Source organism: Branchiostoma floridae, chromosome 2 (genome assembly GCF_000003815.2).
Source record: "Branchiostoma floridae strain S238N-H82 chromosome 2, Bfl_VNyyK, whole genome shotgun sequence".
In the NCBI taxonomy this organism is placed as follows: domain Eukaryota; kingdom Metazoa; phylum Chordata; class Leptocardii; order Amphioxiformes; family Branchiostomatidae; genus Branchiostoma; species Branchiostoma floridae.
Window position 1 is genome coordinate 16,004,759 of NC_049980.1, and position 23,390 is coordinate 16,028,148.

At 40.2% G+C, this 23,390-nt stretch overlaps 1 protein-coding gene across 1 annotated transcript; it reads right to left on the reverse strand.

The window, feature by feature from the left end:
• Positions 1–35: 35 nt before the first annotated feature.
• On the reverse strand, positions 36–23,278 carry LOC118406863 (focadhesin-like). Its single transcript, XM_035807246.1, has 40 exons — positions 23,065–23,278; positions 22,730–22,801; positions 22,349–22,503; positions 21,842–21,943; positions 21,545–21,646; positions 21,042–21,234; positions 20,700–20,906; positions 20,292–20,379; positions 19,887–20,086; positions 19,067–19,321; positions 18,687–18,791; positions 18,076–18,177; positions 17,541–17,665; positions 16,822–17,007; positions 16,569–16,644; positions 15,957–16,007; positions 15,673–15,756; positions 15,380–15,518; positions 15,072–15,260; positions 14,709–14,830; positions 13,733–13,825; positions 13,274–13,362; positions 13,056–13,097; positions 12,632–12,857; positions 12,039–12,367; positions 11,474–11,615; positions 11,048–11,167; positions 10,598–10,720; positions 10,123–10,200; positions 9,642–9,816; positions 9,230–9,310; positions 8,841–8,966; positions 8,424–8,539; positions 7,251–7,592; positions 6,819–7,005; positions 2,784–2,896; positions 2,395–2,497; positions 978–1,102; positions 640–712; positions 36–405 (listed from the first exon to the last, which is right to left on the reverse strand). The coding sequence occupies exons 1-40, from the start codon at positions 23,116–23,118 to the stop codon at positions 314–316; spliced, it is 5,382 nt and encodes a 1,793-aa protein (XP_035663139.1). The 5' UTR covers positions 23,119–23,278; the 3' UTR covers positions 36–313.
• Between the last annotated feature and the right edge of the window lie 112 nt (positions 23,279–23,390).

Below are 23,390 nucleotides of genomic sequence, written 5' to 3' on the forward strand. Positions count from 1 at the left end.
TCAAAAGTTTAAGCAGGTGATTTGAAGACAAGCCATCAATGTTGTCACTGTGTTTAATTAAAATCCACAAAAGCCTTAAGTTTTTTTTCAGAATGATGAATTAACATAATTAATATGTGGTAACTTAAGCAGGGAAAGATTTAATTGACACATGGTCTTGTTACAGGACTGGTAGGAGACAGTCACATATTCTACATGTAGAATTTTTGTACCTTTGACATGATTAGGTTACACCAGTTTTCAAACCCTGATTCTATGGTTTATACTTTTTGTGTGTACATTTATACATAGATGTCATTTTCATGTCAGAAGATCATAACTTGACTGTGGACAACATCTGGTATGCTCTTGTCCAGACTGAAGGCTTCTTGAACGCTGTGGTATGTCGTAAGGCTAGCACAGACCCTGCAGGAAACACATGTTGGAACAATCAGCATGCTGACATCAAATTAAAAGGCAAATCTGTCACAAACAACATGTATAAACTGTAAGGAACATTTACACTGCACATCCATGCTTGAGGTTATGTCTTGAGTTTCAAAGGCATAAATTCTGCCAATGGATAAAAGGCAAAGTTAGGAAACAGGTAAATATACTTAGTCTAAAAATGAGGGCAACGGTGACAATTACTGTTATTACCCATCAGTGCTGTCTTGCACTTGTCAGGAAGGTCCACAGGAGCCTGATACATCTCCATCAGCCAATCAATAAGCTGCAAACAGTGAGAAATACTGGGTCAAAGTTAATGCCCATCACATTCCAGCAACATGACATTGTGTATGGTAAAAATATTCCCTGTAGTGAATACTTATGGAAGCACCTTGAAATTTAAACACAAATGTTCACATACCAATAATCAAGCAACATACAACTGTACTTGGTAGCTATTACAAGTAAGGCTACGTGCATGATCAATTTGACTACTAGATTCACAAATGATGAACAGCTTTGCAGGATATAACAAAACTTTCTTGTACCTTATCCCCAACCTGGGTCCAAGGTTCTGATGATGCCAACTGAAGAATGGCATAAGGCAGGAGTGGTACTGTCTCCAGCATTCTGCTTTCTGAGGATGCTTCTGCAGTGTCCACAGACTGAGTAACTGGATTGGAATAGAACAGTTAGCTACACTGCACAGGAACATGCCACATATTTAGAACCCTGTAGATCCAGGCATGAAATGTTGTGTAATGGTTCTCCACAGGACTGAAGTGGTAGCTGTCATCTAGCCCTAAAATTCCAGTTGATGTCAGAGAGTTTTTCTTTCTTGTCTCCCCAGTTTCAATTCAAACCCTTTTACAGTCAAACCTGCCCGAGCGACCACCTCTTTTCAGCGACCACCTGGCCATTTCGACCGCTTTTTCTCGGTCCCGATTTTTTCCCCATTGACGTAAGTATTGAGCGACCTTTTCTCAACGACCATCTGGCCAACGCAACCGCGACCATCCCAAATTGGGACCCATAACGACCGCATCATTTTCAAAATTGAGGTTTTCTTTGATTTTTTATGATAACTAGCGTGATTTTGTGCCGAAATCGTTGTAAGAAAATCTGAATTTAGTTATAAAGTGAACGAATGCTGAAACGTATATAGCCTCATACTTTTTTAAGAAAGATCTGTGTAGCTCATACCTTTTTAAGAAAGATCTGTATGTGTGAGTGCTTTTGTCCAACTGTACTGTAGTACGCTAACGGGACGTACCGGGCATTGAATTCGAAAGGTGCACCGTAGTTATTTCAGCCAAGAACATAGCGACGCATGAAGGCTTGTATGGTAACTGACAGCATCAAAGTTCCCTTACTGTCTAAAACGTTAGTGTACAAATACTTGAGCTTTAAAACACTATCGTATCAAAGCTCGATAAAAGCTTGGGGTTAAATTTACAATTTACAGTGTGCATGTTGTATTTGACATTAAAGACCTCGCTTCTTTGCGTGCGTGCAGTGTGCTTGCTATTTGCCATTAAACACAACGGAAACCATTTATACTTTGCATCGGGCATGTTTTGAGTCTATACTCTTCTCAGCGACCACCTGTCCAAATTGACCGTGTGGTTGTCTTGGGCAGGTTTGACTGTACTTAGCATTCCCTTATCAGGACAGAGTTACGTTTGCAAGGTGCATCTCTCCAATCATGTGGGGTAAATAATTACCAGCTATGATGGATGATGATAACAGTTAGCTGATGATACCAACACTTGCTTCGACAACAAAATCTAGCATGGTACATTAAACAAATAACAAACAAACCATCATATTCAGTGTTGCTATAGTGACTGTATGCAACAGTTGATCATATTGCTGTGCTAAAAAGGCCTAGAAGAGAGCTGAGCAATGAGCTCTTTGCATCATCAGGAAATACTGTGCAACTTGAGCTATGAAAACTGATGTTACCTGTCTGACAGCCGGTACCAGTGATGCCCCAAAGTACAGGCAGGCTTACACTGCTCCAACATGCCACAGCAGCACAGAAAACAGCAATCAGGAATTCTGTCACCTAACAAACAAACAAACAAACAAAAAGATAAGAAACAGCAAATTGTATAAGAAGGTGTATTTCACACAAATTTATCTTACAGATAAACTGAATACAAGATTCTGATCAGTCTAGAAAATAACAATGTGAAAGTTGCAGTATATACCGGTATGTGTGTTGCTAAAGAGAAGTCATAGTAAATGTGACCTCTTGTATAATGATGTCAACTAACAATGCAAATATATCGTGGTGTGGGAATACTGATTCAAAAGTTCTAGGAACACAGATGGGAGGGTGCAAGACTAACCTTGTTTTTTGTACTCCCTGTTGACTGAGCCTGTGAGAGTGGAATCTTCCCATAGGCAATGTTTCTGCACTGTCCCATAACTTCCAGCAACCATTGGATCCTGGCTGCATCACCTTGTGAAATGGAATTTGTTACATATTATGCAAATCCACAGTTTGGACTGTTGAAATCAAATTATCCAAAACTAGGTTTGCATCTAGAAGTAAAGTTTTCCATAAAACGCCCATTCCTCGTTAAAGGGGCAAATTGCTGTCGCACATAAGCAGCGGGCCACAGTTTTCTTTAAAGACACAATGACTACGTATTTTGCCCTTTTCCGTTACAAGTACATGATAGTAATATGCTAAGCAATGTTTTCCCACCATTGTTAGTTGCCTTTTGGTCGTCCCGGGTAAGGTTTTGCTTAGAAACACGCTAAAAACACGTGTCGGAAATGCTATAAAGGTGAATATCGTGGCATTCTGATAATGAAAAGACGTTAGTTCTTTAAATTTTCAGTCATAATTTACATCAACCACTTAGGCCGGCTTGTCACGTGTTGATGAACTTGTCCAGCAGACGACCTTTTTACGTCAGATGCCGTTTTATTCTTGTCGCCAACTTTTGTATAATTTACGTTACCAAACTTCTGTTGGGTGTAATTCGCTTACGAAAAGACATTTTCCGATAATGTTTTCACTGTTTTATCTGCTAAACAGTGGTGTTGCGTAATAAACAAATGACAGAACACATAAAACACGAATGTTGGAAACATGACTATAACAGCCAATCTCAGGCCGTTTGTCACTTTTTTGATATAATTTACGTTACCATAATAAGTCCCTTAGAATTATAGAAAGATCATTACTTTTGTACTCATAGGAAAGAATGCTCCCAGATAAGTAATTGCCTGCAGAGTTAATCTTTCCAGAGCTATTTGTTAAAATTTTATTTATCATTAAAAGCATAAATATAATTTACGTTACCATATAATTTACGTTACCATTTTTTTTTCTTCAACATGTCATCGGATATTCAGCAAGAGCACATCAACCAAAGACGTATTATCTGCTGTAATGTTACTGTAGGTGGGCTTGGCTTGCCATAGAGTCACAATGCAGTCTGTTTATATGTTCCTGTTTCAGTGAATTTTGCTGGGACTTTTCCTTTCTCATAGGAATGTAGAAATACGAGGGGCGAGTAAGAACAGAAAGAAACAACACCCCGACTCCCGGGATTCGAACCCGCGCCGAAACCGGGCAGCCGGACCACAAATCGAACGTGCAAACCGTTCGGCCAAAAGGCTTAAGCCATTAGGCGTCTTCGGTTTAGCAGTCCTTGAACACCACTGTTACACTACTCCCCCTTTTCTTTTCAAGATTCGTCCTCGAATCTCCGAGATCGACATCCCTGTGTGGCACATACTAGCCTACTCACAGGGCCGGCGTGGGAACCATTGTAGAAATTCAGAGGGTCGAGTAAGAACAGAAATAAACAACATCCCGACTCCCGGGATTCGAACCTGCGCCGAACTCGGGCAGCCGGATCACAAATCCAAAGTGCTAACCGCAACACCAAAAGCTCAAGAGCTGTTGGCGTGGTCAGTTTGGCAGCGCTAGAACCCCACTGTTACAGGAACGATGTTCAAATGATAAACCTGACATGCACCAACTTGGAAAGATGCGGGTGTTTATATTGATATCTGATGCTTCAATAATCAACATTACACGGAATGTATAGTACCAAGTTGAATAAATGTATATTGAGTTGGACTGAACCAAAATAAACCCCTGTTGTCAAAGTAGACTCGTCCAAGTTTGTCGTCATTTTCGCGCGCTTTTTGAAGATCACACGACTGGAATGACAGAAATTCATGCTCAACACTGACTGATGAAGTAAGGTACGTTTCAAGCATGTTTGTCTTAAATAGCAACAGAGATTTTGATCAGCTAATTATGAAGGTCAATGTAGTCAAGATTCGTGTCATAGAAATATTTCTTGTTTTACACAGTGGACCCCTTTATATAAACGTACAGACGGCGGTAAATCAGCGACACTATTTACGCTAGCGCCACGTTATCTACATTGAGGACTTGTCATTGAGTTATAAGCTCCATGATCAAAAGCATATGGGCTGCAGAAGTTAATAGCTAACTTAAGTTAAGACTTCACTATCATTAGATGTTCCGAAGTTTTCACCTTTGCTTGTTTAGGTTGGAAATCTTGTTAATTAGAAGCAAACTACTCTTTCAACCAGTCGTGACTGCACAGAATTGATGCACAGATTTGTTTTACATGGACAGACACATGGTTCAAGGCAGAAAGCTATTTGTGAAACCAATCCCACTCTATAAAGTCAAGATCTATATAACGTCAGGCTTGTCATGTAATCATGTGGCATTAGTATAAAGGGACAGGCTGCCAGGATAACTGTAGAACAGACTGTCTTTACACATGCAGCTCTCTTTTGGAAAATTCACTTAAGGGTTAATGACCCGCCCCGAGGTGTATATGGTGTCATAACGCCTGGTCCTTTGCTATAACCACCGAATAAAACCACCGATGTGAGCGAAGCGAACGAGGTGGTTTTATGAGCATCAACACTGGTGCCGGTGTCGATGCAAATCGACACCGGTGCCGGTGTCGATTCATTCTGACCAATCAGAGGAGCGAAACCCACCTGCCTGGCCTGGATCTTTGTGTTACGGCGTCATAACCAACGTGGAACGGGGCCTTCTGATTGGTCCGCGGCGCCTGGCTATATGATAATGTTGTTTATAGCCTTGCTCATCAACAAAAGCCTTGTTATACACATATTACACAGTTCTTTCTGCCGGTATTATTGAACCACACGATATAAGGTGTATGGATGGACATTTTGTTAGGTAGCACATTCATTCTATATTGATGTGACATTGTGTTTGTTCCACGAACAAAGATTGTCCTGACATTAAAAAATGTTTTATAAGAAGCGCGATAAATGGTATTTAGTTTGTTGTCTTTCCAATATCGAAAGCTTGTGCTAGAAAGGCCCAGTCCATCTGGTGCATGTTGCCATCGCATCATGTCCTGCTATTCCCAAAGACTTGATTAAAGGACGCGAGGACGAAGCGGTTCTGACCTAGAGCGTGTGATTGCGTGAATCCTTTGTTACTTAGCATGTATTTAGATAGACCCCGCCAAGATAGAGGCCTTGCATATCTTGGGTGTCTTTCCGCAGAGTCCGGGTGGGTATAGGACGAACAAGATTATACGGGTATTCCGGATAACAAAGATACACTTTTTTGCTACTCTGAGTTAGCAACATGAAGATAAGAGGTCCAGCATTATAGACGAACATGACCTGATCAGTTCAAATAGAGCCAGTATGTACACTATTCGGCTTTCCTCCAAATGTTAGAGATTCTGTAATTTACGTTACCACAGTTCATTGGCATTTACCTGTAGAATAGATATCGCCTGCTTCCAACCATTTTCATAAATATATTCTATCGCTCTTATCCCATCCTACAGGGTGAAAATTAAGGAGTATTAAACGGTTTGTCTTCATATCAGAAAAAAAAATATATCATTTATTTACTTTTATACAAATGTAGCAAACTTAATAGCTAGTAATTTTGATGATTATTCCGAAACAAATGACACGGCGGTTAAATATTTCTCATTGGCGTGTAATTTGAAGGTTTTGGGTTGGAAAATTCGCTAATTTGGCTGTTGTTAATCCGCTATTACTTGCTGGAACATTTCTCTGTGTAGTAATATGCTCTTTATTACGAAATTGTAGGAAAGATGACATGGCCTACTAAAAATCAAATATCTCCAAAATTAAGCGTGTTAGCACCAGACAAAAATAGCAAAAGATAGTCGATATAAGTGGTAACAAGTTCATACCAGCAGGTAAGCGTTTTGGACAACTTTATTTTTTACAATTTTCTACCTCCAATTTTCCCAGTTAATGAGGAATGGGCGAAAAACGTTACAAATATTAGCATTATTATATCATATATTAAAAAGAAATTTCTCCAATGAAAAAAACAACAACAACTGAAGACCGACCTGTATGTTGACTTTTAGACTGAGTACACTGATAAAGGCTTTTGGTGAGATGTTGTATGACCTCATCACCCTCTATCTGCTCTATGGCCTCTACTGTCCCATTAATACAGGCATTGTACCATGTCATAGGCACATGGCCATGAGACACCAAGTGACCTCGCAGGTAGCAAGACTTTAGGAGATCAGCCTGAAAGACAGAATTTTGTATACATGTGATCATTGGAACTTGGCACTACACCTGGCAATTATTGTATACAAGGAACATTGTATGTGGGGTGCAGAAATACACTTGGTCTTCTAAGTGTGGAGTTGGTGTAGCTCTTGCAACACATGATGGCAGATATGTACGTATAGCCTTTAAATGTCTATAATGTAATAATTATATAAATGTTGAGGGTGGGGTATAGGGAACTCAGAGATGAGCTAACATACCTGACCATGTGCTTTTGTGATCTTGTCAGCCAGATCCTCTGGGAGTTCAGCAAGGCACTTGCTAATGGTGGGCAGCACCTCATGTGTCCTGCTACTGAAATCTACCTCTCTACACACCTTCTCCACTGTGTGGTACAGGAGCTGGGTTGCCATTTGTGGTGGGTCTGGCACTTTTAATGCAGCCAGAAGGCCATTGGTCACTGACTGGCACAGGATTGGGTCTGGTTCCTCCACTACAAATGACTGTAAGGCACAGTCTTCCAAGAATGTCTTGAATTTGGCAGCAGTTAGGCTTTTCATGATGACAGGGAGTGAAGAGTAGAGAGTTGACTGGCATTTCACCTGTCAGGGAAAACATAACACATTCAAGTGTTCGGTTCCTAACTAAAATCCCTCATGCTGACTGAAGATTTAAAATACATACATACGTCATTGTTCAGTTTCACTTAAATAGACAAGGATGGATTATGTAGAAAAGTTTGAAAAAGGTTCTGTAGGTCTGATAACATTATATGCTGGTATCTTTTTGTATTCTTCCATCAATTTTCTTATGCTTTTTTTGTTATCCACTGTTGTTTATTTTCACTCTTTTCCATCTCCCCTCTTCCATTGCATCCTTAAAGGGGCATTCCACTCCACACGGGAGTGTTATTTTCCGATAGATATTCATTTTAGGAAGTAATAACTGCATACTATTTCACATTATACGATAAAGTACCCACCTGCTCCACGTGCCTCAAAAGCATTCAGTCTTCTACTAAACTCCCCAAGTACCCTCTAATTGAATTAATCCTATGGCTGAATACATTATGCAAAACTTTTAGGTAAGGTTACAAAACTCATTTCAGGTTCGCTAAGAAATCTCGTCTTGTTCTTGTACTCTTTGCTATCTTATGAGCAATTTGCCTTCTCGGTGTGCTTAGCGTACCTCATTTATTCTGAAAATATGTACAATAAAGAAAGTGTCTATGCGTATAAGGAATGCATGGGAAGGGTCTGCATGGGTTTAGTGAGTGCCATTATTGTTTTACAAAACACACATCGCGTAATTCATCCCAAGATGAATTCCACAAAATTTGGCTGATTATGTATTCATTGACACATTATCTATTGGAAAACAAGACTCCCTTCTGGAGTGGAATGCCCCTTTAAGACAACATGTAGAATACTAACCTCCAGGCTACCAAACAAAGGTTGTGAGACCCACGAGGCCAGAAGCAGTGCTGCACTGGGTGAAGCTGAAGCCTGGGACACTACAAGCCTCAGGCACAATATCTGGATGTCTGTCCCTGTGTTCAACAACCACAACATAAAATACATTGTATAAAACCTGGATGTCCCTTACAATCTGGACAATCTTTAACATACTGTAAAGCTCTTAAATTGTTGCATATGTTACATATAAACACTATAAACAAAAAATGTACAAAAATATCCAAAATCCAAATATCCAATCATCATATTCAATGATGTCCAGCATGTGTGTGGAGAAAAAGATTAATAAACGTTTCAGTTTTATATTGTGTTATCCTTTTTTTGCTGATACTAATGACCCTATGAGGAATGACACAATGTTGATGTGGTACATACCAAATGACAGCCTCATGAGGGGTGCCAGGATAGCTGCCCAATTGACTGGTGGGAAGGTTGCACTGGCAGCTGACAACAGGGCCTCTAGGGATGTCTGCACATAAGGAGGGGGGATAGCTTCTGGGCCTGGGAAATGTGAGAGTACCATGTAGCTCTTGTAACATCAATGGTACATATGGTGCGTGCATGTGAAATGACAAAATGACATTCAATTATATTTCTTTATTACCAGGATAGCATACATTTGCTTCTCAAACTGTTATGCATTGTTTGAATAAAGTTATAATATCTTAAGTATTCAACTTGACGAGATAAATAAATAGAAAGTACATGTTTATATGTAATAAAAATATGTAAATGTAATACACTTTTTCATAACTTCTATGTACCTCGTCTTCCAGCTTCAATAATAAAGTCAACTGTAGGCCTCAGGACACTGGTCTCCGGTAGGTAGCCATAGTTGGATGGGACTGAAAAATTCCAAAAGAGAAGAAATAATTTAAGACCTCCAATGATGCCATCCTAATTAAAGTGAACTGCTGAAACCAAAAAGGATGGGCAGAAAATACAGTACAAGGTTAAGTGCACACCGCAACATCTGCTTTTCATTTGTGACAAAACAAAGGAAGATGACAATATTACCCTCCATATCTATTTTGACGAAATGTCCAACCCTTGCAAGACAGGGAACAATGGACACTAAACCGGATAGTGAGTGAGTGAGTGATCTATTGTATACTACAGCTTTATGATAGCTTAAAGATAAATCATTTCCAAATCTGTGAAGTATGCCTGACTCACCACTTGACCTGCTGTGTGCCATGGAGGTAGCTGCCATGTACAGGTACCCTAACATCCAGGCAGTGTTGCTCTGTACACCCACGTTAGGGCAGTGTTGGACCAGCTGGTTTAACAGCTTCACTGTGTCGTTCAGCTGCAGCTGGACTTCTGAGGATTCTACCACTTCCTCTGTCATCTGTCCACATACACATAAGAAACAGTAAACCTTTCAGAAATACTGTAGCCAGGCAAAATAATTTGAAAGACACTTTTATGCACTATATGTGTTCAACCATCCATTGCCAGATGTTCAGCTTGTCCGGTCCCCAATGGTTGCTGATCATGTGCTCTGGCAAGATGAACACAGGAAAGTCTCGGACTACATAACTCATAAAAGAAAGGAAAGAGAGAATAGAAAGTACTATGGCAGAAGGTACTACTTTGTCATTTGACACACGGAGAATATTCACAACCTTTTTGAAAACTACAGAGAAAGTCTCACCTGAATGAGAGCTGCTTCTGTTCCAGTGAGCGACACCAGTCCTGTCAGGGAGGCTAACTGCAGCAGTGTCGGGGAACTCTGAAGGATAGAGAATTACAATTAATCACAAAATTTAATATCCAATGCTTACTTGGCTCAAGTAGGCTTTTTGACATATCTTTTTGACATGGATAAAGGTGAGTACAGACACACTTTTTAAAATGGCCATATGATTAACGTGTTACATGTACAACCAAAAAGAAAAGATAAATTCTATTGCAAATGTTAATTGACACAAAAACTACATTACAGCTGCTCAAACAGGTGAAAAAAATGGCAATTTGACAATAACTTATCATGTCTTTTTTTATTAAAAAGCACTGTTTGAAAAGGTGAGAGAACAGAATGTCACCTGTATCTTTTTATCATCCCCCCCCCACAATACTTGAAGCCATGTGTGCAATATTAGTCATAATTTAATCAATAATTCCCTGACCTTTGCCCTGAGGATGCCAGTCCAAGTGCCATGTAGCTGGTTGGACAGATCAGTGGCCTGTACATGACCAGAACTAGACAGGCCATGGCACAACATACCCAGGGCCTGGGCAACGGGGCTGGACTGGAACAAAACATACACAGCAGATCACAAGTGAAGGTCAGACAGTTTGAAGAAGATAAAAAGCACTGCCATAGTCTAATAATGATATACTATTCATGTGTTGTTTGCTTATTAATTCGGACATAAAGGAATTGAAGACTTAGGGCCCAGAACAGGATAGAAACTGAAAAGACAACATAAATTTATCACTTAGAGTGCCATGGCAATTAACATAAGCAGTACAATCAGATGGATGTAGATTTCTATGTCTGTTCAAAATATAGCTGCATTAAAAGAATATTTTCAATTGTGTACAAGTTGGTAAAGTTTAAGAAAATTATCATGAACCTGTGGCTGTGCCTTGTACATAGTGACCAGCTTTGTCTTGAGAGAGTCAGCCTCCTCTGCTGACAGCACATTGGAGCTGAATGCTGACACAGCAGACAGTGACACGGCCACAGGAAGGACCTGGGAGAAACATGATTGTTTTCAACTGATGTACACTTAGTTGAGCATCTATATATGTGATAGCTTTAGCTTCCCCTTTTTTGGTATCATTTCAAACAGAATTGAAGAATCCAATAACAAACATTATTTATATTTTTGAAATTATATGAATGAAGTGCTTCACATTTTCTGCATGTACAATGTAACTAACACTGGTGGCAATTGCTGAAATGGGGTTCATAGAACCTTTTCTGCCACTGATCCTTTGATGAAGAAATAAGGGAAAGGAAAAATTAGAACACTGGGAACACAAGAACTTGACTTCACCTCCTTCAAGTCTCGGTTCTCAACAGTATCCAACAGTGAACACATCTTCTCTATGGTAGCTGTGGTGTGAACTCTGCTCTCTGTGGCACTCTGTCCAGACAGGGCAGACAGAACAATCCCCAAACCTAACACACAGCCAGAGCTGGAACCAAAAAATATACATAATGATAATCATCAGTCTAACAAACACAAAGGAATGTAGACATTTTCTTAGGGGCATTACATGATTTCTTGTTAGATTGTACCAGACAGCACTATGATTATGTAGAAGCAGGCGATAAACTGCATGCATGGGGAAGTTCTACTATTCATACACAACATTACATTTGTACCATACAATGCTCCACACCGTGGTAATAAAGAACATTCTAAATCACCCCTCTGCAGAAATTGAACATGCCAACATAACTGCTGCTTAAAAATATAATTACTATGGCTTTTCAGTCCGAAATGGAGCTTTCCCAATTTGACTCCCTTATATAAATGGACTCTTTCACAGGCACCCACATGCTTAAACCACCATTTCAAAGCACTTCCACTCGCACAAGACATGACAGCATTGCACCTGTTCTCCAGGTCTGTGTTGAAGCACACATTCTCCAGCTGGTCCAGTGTCTTCATGAGCAGCAGGGCTCCCTCCCTACCAGTGACATCACTGAAGTGTTCCTCATACAGCCTGGCCAGCACCATCCCCAGCCCCACCCCGTGGCAGAACACCACAGCTGAGGATTCATCAGCTTGTGGTTGACCAGGTAACCCGGAGACCAGGATGTGGATCATGTGACGGATACGCTCCACGTTGTTGGTGACAAGAACGGGGATGAGCTGAGCGAAGGCCAGGCTGCTGCAGGCGCGAGCTAACATGCTACATGATGGAGCTCCACCCCGCGACTTCTGCAAAACAAAACACAAATAAAAGCTGCATTACTCTTTGACTACATTTTGAAATGAGACAGGAAAAAGCTGTGTTTTAATGTTTTATGAGCAATTTTTTACCATGGATGCACAGACAGCTATATCTATTGATCCATCTTGCCTTTATTGTAAAGCTCCAGTTTATCATTTTAAGTCAAACTTTAAAATTTACTTGTTTTATGTACTTTTACGTATTGTTACAGTGTATTTCCCAAGTCTGCAGACTAGATTTTCAGACCATACCTGCTGGAACAGGCCCAGGGTTCTTCCCTTCGGCTTGTATTTTGAATCAGCCACACACATCAGAAGATCAGTGAGCATGCCCAGCCAATGGGAGCAGCTGTTGTGCTCTGATGCCTCCTGTTGGATCCGGGTTGCCTCTGCACCCAGGCTGGCCATGTACCTCATCACGGTGCTGGCCAGACCTGTCACTGCTAGCACTGAGTTGGCTTGAGCTGTAGGGTTTCCTCTGTGGGATGAAAGAGTTTCACATTGGGCTTCTTGCTGTTGGATTTATCTTAAAGTGTAATGCTTATAGCAGTAAGCAAGAAGGTGAGAGTTAATATATAATTGAGTTTCCAAGTTTTCAAGGCACTTTGGAGGCTGGCAAAAATATAATGGACAGTGAATATTCTATGCAAAATTGGAAGATTAGATGTTGACTTACACTGAAGCTGTCTTTATGATGTCAACAAGTTTGTCCCTCACCCTGAGAAATGGTGAAAAACACTTTATTTATGATTCATAAAATGAACATTCATTTAAATTTTGAAATAACTTGAGAGGAAATAGAAAGTGCCAAGGGACTTAATTTGTGATTACACATTTCTTAACAAAGCCACAAAGCAAAACATAAAACAAAACAAAACAGGGCATAGATCTCACCACAGCCAGGCAACATCCTGTTTGTACTTGACCTCCTCCTCTGTGTCAGTCTGGTGTTTCTGCTGCATCTCCAGCTCCGCCCTTCGACCCTGAACAACATGATAGCACAAGACATTACCTATATCAGTGTAAGGATGCTTGTGCACCCTTGGATTGAAAAACTTAACAGAAAATCTGCATGTAAAACTGTGTAAGAGTGCTGTTCATACAGGCCAACATAGATGGCCTCATCTCTTAGACCATATTCTTACCAGAGTTCCTCAATCTGGATTAACCAAGGCTTTGGATTGATCCCGATTTGCAAAGCCTGCTACGAATGCTCCAAATTTGGCTCCAAGGGGTTGTTAAGCCATATCTGCCAAATTCACCTCAGAAGGTTTTTTTCATTGATCAGGATCAATCCCCTGTGCTGCCTGGGTGAATCCACTTTCATGAAGACTGGTATGAACTGGGTCTTACCTCTAGAACTGCATGGTAGACTCTGTCCATGAAAGCAGCCCATGCCTGGGGGAGGGGCAGCAGACGAGACCACTCTGAGTGCTGGAAGGGGACCTGAAGCAACATTCTATGTGAATTCTGAGACTCTTTCATTACATTAACAATCAAAAACTGTAATATGATAACCAAGAACTTTGTGGTACTGTACAATGTATATTTGTTGTATCTTGAATGCAACATGCCTGCTATGATACAATTCTTTGATTTACAAGTACAGTCAAACCTGTATTAGCGGCCACCTTCGCATACCGGCCACCTGCCCATAGTGGCCACTTTTTGGTTACGTTCTAATACACTATCGCTTAGGTTAATTTACATCACAAAAACTTTCTAAATAAATTGTTACAAAGACAAAATGATATGAACTTCAGACTATGGTGGATTTTATTCTTACATTTATTAAGAGATAAGTCTAAAATGATGAGACTTTTCTTGTGAGTACCACATTAGCATAATGGGCGAATCTGACGTGTGAGCGCGAACGGGAACACACGGACGGCGAAGTATCAAAGGATACAAGACGAAAGATCAAAGAAATATGACGATACCGGTCTCTTCACACAATATCAACTGTAGAACATTTAAAACTTTTTATAGCTTTTGTTTACTTAATACATATAGTGTAAAAATCATTGCAGTACATGTACAGTACTGTATTATGTGAATAAAGATCAGTGGGTACTAAAACCATGTGTAACTTATTGCTTGTGGTCAATTAATTAGCATATTCTCTATAGTGGCCACCTCTCTATAGTGGCCAATTTTGACCAGTCCCTTGAGTGGCCGCTATAGACAGGTTTGACTGTAGCTGTTATAGATAATATACATCTTTGGTTATCTACCTATAAGCAACTGGTTACAGGTACTTTTGAGACTACCAGTAGAGTGCACTACCAATGACTACATGTCCAGGTGACTACATTTCCCCCTCCTATACCTCATTGAGAAGTGTCTGGAACATCTTCTGATACATTTTGCCCCTGGTCACCACATGTCTCCTGACAGGAGCACCACTCCCGTCCACCTGCACAGGGTAGTCATAGCAACACAGCAGTCCAGCTGATGGGGGAAAGAAAACAATGATTTGAGCTTATATTTATAGAGTCAGAAACTGGTCTGCAGGGCCTGGAGCTTCTCACAGCAATGAAAGACAAACAGTTCTGGAAGACGAACTTTACTTGCTTCACCTCTTAAAAGAGGAGGATAGATGATGATGATGATGAGTTTATATTTTGAACAGCTGGTCACTAGACCTAAACCTTAGATACTCCAGCAGAAATACTTAAGAAATATTCTGTACCTGCCAGCCCCTGCTGCATTCCAGGCTGCTTGTTCCTCTCATACTGCCTCAGCATGAATGCTGGGATACCTGCCACTGCCCGGTTCTGGGCACCTCTGCCTGCCTGCCCCTTCCCTGCAGAGTGGTAGACCCCTCTAGGCATGTTGGACATTTCATGTTGGACCAAGGAACTCAGGAATTTTTCGAAATCTGTGAAGAAATCAGAGTTAAGTAAATACAAAATAATTTGACAATAAAACATTGTGGTCATTCAGTATTTTGAACTTTTCTGCGGTTATATGATTTGTAAACAAGACGTAGAATCTTACTTTCCAAGACTTTGATGCTGTCCACCATGATCATGAGTTTAGTGTAAGATGATCCTGGGATTGTCGTCTCCTCCTCCTCCTCCTCCTGTTCCTCCTCCTCCCCATCTCCTTTCTCCTGAGTTTTCTCCTCAGGACGCACCTTAGGTATAGTTATAGAAATTTAGCTTTAACAACTGATGAACAGCATATCTTCATACCTAATGTTATACTGTTACAAATTATGTGACAATAAATCCTAGTATTGTCTTAATTAGACATTTCCTTCATATAGAAAGTAGATGAGTAAGACTTACTGGTTCAGGAAGATGTGCCACTTTGAAGCACTCTGGATTGTACTGTGACAAGGCAGCAAAGGCAGCTCCAGCCACCACGGGGCTCTGCAGATCAAACAATCAACACCTTGCTGTATTAAAAGTTTTAATAAAAATGTTTATTTTCTGCTGCCACCAGTATTGTTACTGCCTTGGACAATTGCTAAAGATATTTACAACCTGCAAAAGATTAAACACATTTTACATGATGTGTCATTACTTCCAATACACTGTCAGTTACTTCTTGAACCCCAATGTAGATTTACCTTGCTTTTGATCAGCTGCCATAGGAGAAAAGTCACTTGTTCCTGAAATTTCTGCAAAGAGACAACATGTTGTTTATGAACAGAATTGACCCAATCAGTTTTGAAGTAGTATCCTATAGCTACATTAGTCTGAACTTTCATTGTACATTACAAATCATCTCAATGGATTGTAGTTTAAAATCAGTTCTGACCTGTGACTCTCAAATACTGTAATAACTGATTTTATAATAGCAAGTAGACTTTATATACTTTCAAGGTTACCAGTCAAGCGATAAAATGTCATCATTGCAAATATTTGACCACTGATATATGAGACAGTGATGTTTGTTCCCATAATTAAGTTGATGAACATAAAATATCGTGAACCACTCTCTTTACCTCAAACCACTAAAATGCCAACTGCACTATCAAATGGGTTTATAGAACCCAACTAGAATTCTGCACTTTGGCATTTGTGTAACCAAGACATCTAAGTTGCAATGTCTGTACTACTGATATCTTAAAAATAAATAACCATGATGTAACAAAATGTGATGTTTTGGCATGGAAAATCCAAATGTCCAAATGCTAACTTAAAATTGTCTGCCTACATGTAGCTGAAATCTAGGTTACCTCATACTCTGGTGTGTTGACAGCAAGAGCTGGTACAAGGGAAAACAGCTCACAGACATGACTTAGCACCAGGGGTCTAGAAAATGGAACAATGTGGGCAACATGTTACATGATGTATATCTAAACTTGAAGTGATACATTGTTGAAATCTAACGAAATCTAAAACTGTTTATAACTTCTTAGAAACTGTTCTCCAAACTATCTTATACTGTCGGTACAACTACATGTACTTACAAGCTTTTCTCCAACCCACCTCTGGTCTGCCTCTAGTTTGGAGGCCAGGACTGACCAGGCTGTCCTTACGTCCACCACCTCGGCCTGACACAGGGCTGTGAGCCCCTGCAGAGCCAGGCTGGCCGGGACAGCCTCCAGCTCCGAGGTACAGTCATTCAGGATCTGAGACAGGACAGGCAACAGGTCGGCACCATGTTGGTGTGCCCTGGAGATGAATCATTGATAAGTATGAATACATCTACATGTATCTGACTTTACAGTTCGCACTCCCCTACGGATCCCCTTCAGTACTTCTGTCCTAACAGTAGAGTCTTCAATTTTATGGTGACAATTTATCCTGTCTGCTACCCACTTTTTCAAATGAAAGGTAACCATTCAGAGTATCAATTCTGTTCAAAAGAGCTAAATGTATCACTGTAAATCTTGACATTTTCATGGTGTTTCTTTTCTGATTTTTTTGTTGTTGCAATGACCTATCCATAGCGAATTAATGACATCACAAATACAAAGTATTCAAAGGACTTATGTACTACAAAATTGTGAACTTAAAGTACTGCTAAAATCTTATTTTGCCCATATTGCAAAATAAAACTACCACATACTAAATGCATTGAGCTTTACAAGATCTTCTACCACAGTTGCCAAGGTTTACATTTATTTTACACAATGCGTTCCCAAACATGTCATTTTTATTGTCTTCATACACAGCATGCTGAAGGAGAATCACTTCTTCTGCACCTTAGTTTACACATGTCCCTGACAGAAGCTGCCTTGGCCATGTTCATCTCCAGGATCTGAGCAGGTGGTTGATTGGCAGGCAGTTCAGACAGCAGCAACTTCTGCAGATGAGGAAAACTGCGATCCTACACACGAAAATATGTTCAACATGGCTGACACTTCTCCTCTGGTATTCAAATGTCACTGTACAATGTCTGGAATATTTTTTGTGCCTTGAAATAAGAGACAGTTGAAAGGCTTCAAATACTTCCAACAACCTTTCTGTATATGGGGGCAGTGCCATCTCCATTTTTTAAATCCCTTTGGGTACTCTGGCCACTACTTAGAGTGGTAGTCCATGGGTTGTGGAGTGTGCTCTTTTTCATATTACGAATACTAGGAAATAAGAGACCTTACACTAAAAAAGTTTTACACGTTTTTACCTGGAGACTATAACAGAGTAAGACAGACAACTACAGCCTCTACTTCAAGATACATACATGTATGAAGACATGCTGCAGTATTTGTACCACCAGATCATGTAACAGTTACAAACCTGTTGTTCCCAGAGTGACGTAAGAAGTCTTAAGGACACAGCCCTGAGGTGGGGATGGGCACCAAGCACCTGGAGAGTCTTCAGTATTGGAGGAATGCACACCTGAAACATATCATCATTGAATGATATCATAGTCTACATCACTAACCAGGACGATCAGGTACATATGACGAACAATATCTAATGTATGAAATAAAAAAAACTTAATGAAACACAGCAGAATCACATCTTACTCTAATATCTAAACTTCACCAGGTTTGTAATGCAACTGCATATTACATACAGGGGCACAAATTACCACAACACACTACCTGGTGACATAAGGTCTGTATCAACCGGGCTGCAATTTGAAGAGGCCTTGAGATGCCTACCTCATGTAGTTTCATAACTTCTGACCCCTACTTGAATTTAAACTTTATTGAATTTTACTTTGGAATAGCTTGTAATCAGATTTTATTTGTTCCACAGAATATTGTCCATGTTTCCAACACATCAAATGTGAAAAGTCTTGTTCTGTATACACAGGACCTTCTTGAAAATCAACTTATACATTGAAGGAGCAACCTAGTTGTCTTGGGATTATATAAATCAATGAATGAATGCCCCTTTACCTTGTGTGTGGCCAGTCTGGGTGCAGTATATAGCAGTTTCATGTGTAGTTCAGGATCTGTTGCTTTCCCTAGTCTGTACAGCAACAGTGATAGCATATAGGGAGCCTGTAACCAGCATATACACATTGCTGAAGGTTAGACATCCAGGTTATATGATACATAATACACATGTCACTCAAGCAACTGGATAGATTTTTGAAGAAAAAAAAACTGTATAGGTTTTCCCAAATGCATCAAGTTACATTTGTACTGTGCATAATCAACACATGGCATGTTATATAAGCCAGCAAATAAAGAACTGAAATGTTTACAATTCAGTGGAACAAAACTAAGTTTGGAGGAGGACTATATAACTCAGTACAGCTATCAAGATAACATACCTTGGTTACGTCAGCCTGTGCTAGTGCTGTGAGCACCTTCAAGGCTGGATAGAGCACATCTGTGTGGGGACTGAGCACTAGAGATGACACAACCAACAGAACATGGTCTGGAACTGTTCTGCATGCGTTCACTCCAGATTGGACAGCCTTTAGCCAATTACAAGCAGCTTTAGGTTCTCTTTGGAGGTGTATGACCAATAGGGAAGTAGATGACATCAGATTGAACCAGGGATCGACAACCTTGTGATATTCATCCTGCAAAATGAAAGGCATCAAATCGTGTACTTATTGCAAGCTTAAAGCTGTCCATATTGTAACAGCATACATAAACAACGTGCAATGGAATGGCTTTTAACATCAGGGAAATATACCAGTGTAGGTGGGAATAATAGTCAGCACCAAGGACAGGGTCACATGTCAGTATGAATGGCCACACATGGACGGGCAACTGTGTCAGTGTCAATGGTATTTAGGACCAAGGAGAGACACTCATATTAGCTTGGACAGCATTTAAAACAAGTGAGAGACATTTGTGTCAGTGTGGATGGCATTCAGCACCAAGGACAGATACTTATTGTGGTGTAAGTGGCATTCAGCACCAAGGATAGATGCCTTTCACAATATGAATGACTTTTAGCACCAGGCAAAGCCAATCCTGCCAATGTGAATAGTGCTTAACACCAGGAACATACACTTGCTAAGGCCAGGCCATAAAAAGACCACACAAAAGTGCCTGCGAAAATTTTAAACAGAGGGATTCTTTCAATGAATCAAATCATTTTCTGACTCTTTGCAGAGAGACATGAGATTCAGTCCTAACCTGTGCTGATGATGCCACAGTCCCTCTCCTGATGATTTCCTCAACACAACTGAAGAGGTCTCTTGCTAAAGTCAGCACCTCTCCAGTTCCCTTTGTCCCTACTGATGATCCTATTGTCCCAGCAACACACTGTAGCAGTGGGAAGAGAAGAACTCGGACTATCGCTGCATCAGTTGTGTCAGGGTTGGTGACTCTCATGGCTGTAGGAAATGTAAAAAGTGTTTGAGTGATTGTTCGGGCACTTACAATGTATCGGCTTTAAAAGAAAAAACATTAATCTTCAAAGTTGCATTTTCACTATCTTTTGTTCAAATACCTCATGCATGGAAGTAAAAAAAAACATTGATCAACAGCAGCACCATGCATGTATCTTTGATATATAAATTACCACTTTGATATACTTACCTATTTTAAGCAGAGTCTTTACATGTCTTGCTGGTGCCTTTAATAGAAGACAGCTGAGAATGACGAAGGAAACATCACCTGGTAGCACCTGGAAAAACAGCAGAAAACTTTCAGCACCTTCACTTCACTTACCATTATACCCAGCAGGGGATTGTATTCATTTGCCTATCGATTTCTTCCATGTTATATGAAAGTTGTAAAGACCAACGCACAAGATAGTATAATATAATTATGGAAAAATCAGCTGAGTTTAGAAAAATGAAATATGGCAAGTTTGTTAGATCTTAACAATTTAATTCTGTCAAATTAAAGCATTTCATAGAGGTTGAATTATTTTGGCTTCATACTTTGCTACATGTTATGTCATTTTTTGTCTTTCGGCATTTAATCCTGAACACATACAAGTACCTCAGGTTCATCATCTGCAACCTTGAGAACAGTGTCCAAGATAGAGGTAATATCACTGCCCTGTGCCAGTAGAGCATGTGTCAGGACTAGGAGGTGACAGGCAACTGTTGTCTTCTCCTGCACAAACTCTCCTTTGTGTCTCAGTAGATGGATGACCAGGTCCTCCACCTGCAGTAAACCCTCCTGAAGCGTTGAACTGGGCTCAAGCTGAAACATGACACACTGAATGAAACTGCAGAACAACTGCAACATCCAGATAGAATGTAGTTGACTGGATCCATTTACACTCTGAAGATGACAAATAGCTAGGTATAATGTCACTTCAATTAAGTTCAAACCTACCTGAATTGAAGGTAAGAGTCCAACCAAAAAGCTAACAATGTCCTGTGCCTGTGACGCCTCTGTACTATTGGATATCTGTAGCAGTCTTCTCCACAGACCCAATCTCAGCTGACTGTACTGTACTGAGTGGGAGGGCTCCAGGAACACATACTTCAGGAAGGGCTCCAACATTGCCAGTACATGAGCTTGGATCCTACAAACAAGACACACAAAGTCTGCATTTTAGAGGGTCAACAGTGATTCAAAGATGTCTTTTTGAGAACTGTAGAACTTCACTTTCAGAGATAAAATTGACATGACACATTATATTACACACAAACTATGTACTTGAACTATGGGGCTGATATGCTGTAAGCTTACTGACCTGATTGACCTAAATGATCTGAACACTCTTTGGCTATTACCCCTGAACACTCTTGATACAAGTAGCTTTAAATTAAATCCCACATAGCACTATTCAATCATGATTACAATAAGTATGCAATAAGTAGGAAAACACCAACCTGTGATCCACCATGTTGAACAGATAGGAGACCTGCTCCAACAACAGTGGCCAGCTGTCTGCACGGTTCACAACAATGGTGATAAATGGGTGGGGAGGGGTCCTGGAATAGAGCAGTGGGTGCACATGTAAACACATGGGTATTTTGAGACATAACAAAAGAAGTTATAATTTGGATGTTGCTACTGAAATCTGGGGTCTATTTCAAGATAGCATTATCAGAAATGAAGTTTGGTGAGGCATCAGATTCAGAATGAACAATCTTCAGTCCGGTAGTACCCATCTTGGTACAATTTACCTCATCTGAAATGGACAACAGTAGGTTCGCTCCTTCTGCAGACAGCTAAGCACCTGGAGTACCAGCAAATCTGACACAGCTTTCAGGACAGCTGTTAGATTCCTATAAAGATAAAGTCAGCTTGGGCAGAGGCAAGGCAAATCAAGTAAAGCATCCATTACTTGTATCACTATATGATGCATGCATTTAGTACACCCATTTCAACACAATCCCCAAAGAAATTGAGATGAATTCTTATAAAATATTTCTTCCAACATATTGCTTGTCTGAAGTTGCCTGCTTCTACTTAACTTATAACGTATAAGTAGTTCTCAACCTGGGGGTATGCCAACTGCACTGTCACCATACCTCCATCCTACAAAGATGAGGGAAAATCAGATGCAATGTACTTTTACTTAGATACTACACCCATTGCAAATCTTTGTATTAACAGAGTCATAGGCGCAACTTGTACAAGCTGACCACATGCACAGCTATATATTCATTTATGACTATGACAAAGCATACCTTCCGGAGGGTACAATATTCAATACCCCATTGACGACATATTCCCAGTCTGCATGTTTCTGGTACACCAGTGTTACCAGAGCCTCGCAGCAGGCAGAGTTGACTATAGGGTCAGCATCAGTACTCTTATCCCATAGCAGGGACAGTTCTGCAATCTGTCAGTAAAGACAAAATAGGTGGTACAACATGTAATTGGCTCCTATATCAATTAACGATACCGCAACAGGCGGAAAGAGGTAGCACTTCAAAAGACAATGATGCACATATTCAGATTGTAACACTATGGTGCAATTGCTCAATTTTGTAGCATCCTCATTCTAAAAACAATTATATAACTGGCCTGGTAGATATTAAAAATGATAAAATTTTTGGAAAAAGTACCTTTGGTGTGCCTGCAGTGATCTCAGTTTTCCCCGCCTTTGTAACCACCTGCTGGAACAACCTGGCAACCGCCTGCATCATTTTAGACAGACAAGGCAAATTGACATCATGGCATTTGAAACTTTCTCCATTGAACACATTATAATATTCACATGCACTTCTCATCTGTAAAGCAAGTTCAATTTCAATTTCCTCACTGTCTTTTTATAAAGGTCACTTCAATTTCCTGATATGAGAAAGTTCAGTTTGACAAGGTATTCGTCAGCGATATTACGGTATGTTGAAATATTTGTAACGTTTTGCAAAACTTAGAAAGGGGGAGGGGTGCACCTCACCTGGTTCTGGATGGATGGATTAGCAAAGTCCAGCCTCTTCCTCAAGTCCTCCATAGCTTAGAAACAAGTTCTGCACTTCTCGTCTCCTAATAGGAACAAACTATCTCATGATCAAGCACTCCGCACATTCCCATCCAGGACAGGACAGCTGATGATGACAACGTGTTGCCGCTTTCTTAGATGACCTCCAGTGACCCGAAATGTCAAAGTTGATGATGATGGTGCTTCTGACATTTGCTTTAACGAACAACTAAAAACTGCATAACGGATTTTTTGTAACTCTCCAATATCAAACGTAACTGTTATATAACGTAATATGGGTATCT